This window comes from Helobdella robusta, assembly GCF_000326865.2.
Source record: "Helobdella robusta unplaced genomic scaffold HELROscaffold_23, whole genome shotgun sequence".
NCBI classification, from domain to species: Eukaryota; Metazoa; Annelida; class Clitellata; order Rhynchobdellida; family Glossiphoniidae; genus Helobdella; species Helobdella robusta.
Window position 1 is genome coordinate 214426 of NW_008704216.1, and position 2993 is coordinate 217418.

Sequence of the window (2993 nt, forward strand, 5' to 3'; positions counted from 1 at the left end):
CATTTTTGTTGGTTGTTGTAAGTTGTCTTGTTGTTGATGATATTGTTGTTGATGATGCCGTTGTTGTTGTGTTGTTGTTGTTGTGTGTTGTTTTTGATTAGGTTGTGTTTTTGTTGATGTTGTTGTTGTTGATGTTGTTGTTGTTTGTGTTGATGTGTAGTGGTTTTTGTTTTGAATGTGTTGTTATGTTTGAAACGCTTTGCTTTCTAGTTATTCTTTATTTTTATTGTTTTCAAAGTGTTGCTTAATATTTATATATGCAAAAGCAGCAGTAATTGCTGTTGTGGCTGTGGTAGTTGTAGTGGTAGTAGCAGCAGCAGTAGTAGTAGTAGCAGCAAGAGTAGTAGTAGTTAAACTAATAGTTGTAATTTCGAGTATTTTTATGTCGTAGTTATGCAAGAAGTACTGGTAGTAGAATAATATTGATGTAGTATTTTTGTTCTTTGATTGTATGTGTGCTTGTGTGCGCACGTGTCTGCGTGTATGCATCTGTGTGTTTGTACGTGTGTGTTTGAATCTGTGTGTGCGTGTCGTTTTTTATAATTGCAACAGTAATAAGCTGGAATTACTCAAGTGATGTAGTTGACAATGTGTGTGTGTGTGGGTGAGTGTGTGTGTGTGTTTGCATGTTTGTATATGAATGTGTATGCGTGTACACACATATGTGTGTTTGTATGTGTGTGTGTACGTGTGTTTGTACGTGTGTTTGTACGTGTGTGTGTTGTTAGTAAATTTATGAGAAGTTGCATGCCTAGATCTCTCAATCTGACGCTCAATCTTATTTCCTTCCATGTGTGCATGCATCTTTAATGTATTTGTCTGTCTGTCTGTCTGTCTGTCTGTGTTTGTTCGTCTGTGTGTATGTGTGTACGTGCCTTCTTATGTTCGCGTGTGTATGTATGCAAGTATATCTAGGTATGTTTGAGCATGTCATTTTTTTGGTGATTATTTTCAATTACGTTAAATTACGCTGACTTTTGTAGAATTTTGAATTGTCGGCTGATGATTTGATACATGTGGATATATATGGATATATAAGATATATAGGATGAGATATTTAAAATATTTGAAATATATAAGATAGATGTTATATAAATTATGTAGGATACAAAAGATGATGACGACAATGGTGATGACGATAATGAGATGATGATGACGATGGGGATGATGGCCATGGTGATGGCGATAGTGCGAGATGATGATGACGACAACTACGATGATCAGAGGATTTTGATATTTTGACAAGACCAAAAACAATGGATAGACGTTGATGGGGAAAAATTTTTCATTTTCCCAAATCCTACCATCATTAACACGTGTCTGTGCATATTAAATGACTTGCCAGTTTGACAAACATGTGGACATGGAAATGAATAGAGAACATTGAAGAGGTAAGGAAAGACTGGAAAAAACGTAAAACGCGGAACTGTCGTAAGGTGATGGTCTAATGGAGAAGTCGCTTGTTCCTGCTGATGCAGTGTCTGGGTTCGAAAGCAAGGTGATCCCCATAGATTCTCCAAAATAATAATATTCCAAAAAATGAATGGAAGGCAAGGTAGAGAGAAAAAGTTGAACACATTTCAAAAATTAAAAAGTTACACAGAGATGAAGTTGAAAAGTGCAAATAGAATTTTAAAATGATCAAAGTGTTAATTCTACAATTTGAAAATTCAAACTAAACCGGGAGTGACGGCGATCAATTTAACCGTTGAGGTTATCGACCTCACGTGTTTTTTCCGGTTTGACTTTTTAAAAATTAAATAACCTTATTAAAAATTATTTAAATATTATTTATATATTATAAAAAAAAATTATTTATTTATATATATATATATATATTTCATTTTCAGAAAAAAATTACTCCCATGTCTGTTTCATCATCATTATAATAATCATCATCATCATCATCATTAAAAATCATTATCAACACCAGGATTCTCATTGTCATCATCATCGTCGTCGTCATCGTCATTATCATATTCTTTATCTCTGCCATAAATTTTCTTTTTTTTTTGCTCAAGCACTAATAAACAAGAGAAAAAAGTTGGACCAAAGAGAAAAAAGTAGAACCAAAGAAAAAATACAATCTCCCCGACCGTCATCGTCATCATAACCACCAATATCATCATTATCAACATCATCATCTTCTTTTTCTTCATCATTATCATTACCATCATCATCATCATCGTTATGGTTATTTTCTTCATACTCATCATCTACATCGTCATCATAACCTAAATCGTCATCATTATAGAGCCAACGAATGAGTGTAAAGATATGATGAGATGTGGTAACGGAGGAACATGTTCACAATTTTGGTCATCTTACACCTGCCAATGTTCACTTACTGGATTTGTCGGAGATTCATGTTCACAAGGTATTATAACTGATTTTATACTGTTTTAATTGTTTGTGTATGTATTTATTAGATTTGTATGTGTTTGTACGTGTGTGTGTGTGTGTGTGTGTGTGTGTGTGTATTTATGTATATTGTATTGTATGTGTGTATGGCAATTTGTGCATGTTATGTATGTAAATGTATGTATGTATGTTTAAGATGTGTTTTAGGTACCATCAAATATTTGCCCTGGGGTGCATTAAAAGGAGGTCAATGAATAAATTAAATGGTGGAGAATGTGTGCATTTGTGGTTTATGTTTTTCGTGTTTCTCCGTGATTGTAGTTGTTTCTGCTGTGTGTGTGTGCGTGCGTGTCTGTGTGTGTGTGCGTGCTTGTGTGTGTGTATGTGAGTTTGTATGGTGGATTCTGTTTATGCTGTCGTGTATGTGTCTGTTTGGTGACTTTTTTTATGTTTTTTTTTCACTTTTTATCTCACCTTCTCTTTTCCCTGCTTTTTTTATTATCTTTTTTTTCCCCCTCTCTCTTTTTCTTTTTCTTTTTCTCTCTCTCTCTCTTTCTCTCTCTCTCTCTCTCTCTCTCTCTCTCTCTCTCTCTCTCTCTCTCTCTCNCTCTCTCTCTCTCNTTCCTTTTCTG

The 2993-nt window shown here is 34.4% G+C and overlaps 1 protein-coding gene across 1 annotated transcript in view; it reads left to right on the forward strand.

The window, feature by feature from the left end:
- Nucleotides 1–1539: 1539 nt before the first annotated feature.
- Nucleotides 1540–2993, forward strand: part of HELRODRAFT_172177 (hypothetical protein) — a gene marked incomplete at both ends in the record, with an annotated part of 8424 nt that continues 6970 nt past the window's right edge. Inside the window, 2 exons of the mRNA XM_009018860.1 lie at nt 1540–1618; nt 2255–2377. Of these exons, the coding sequence (XP_009017108.1) occupies nt 1540–1618; nt 2255–2377 (202 nt within the window). The remainder of the gene's footprint in view (nt 1619–2254; nt 2378–2993) is intronic.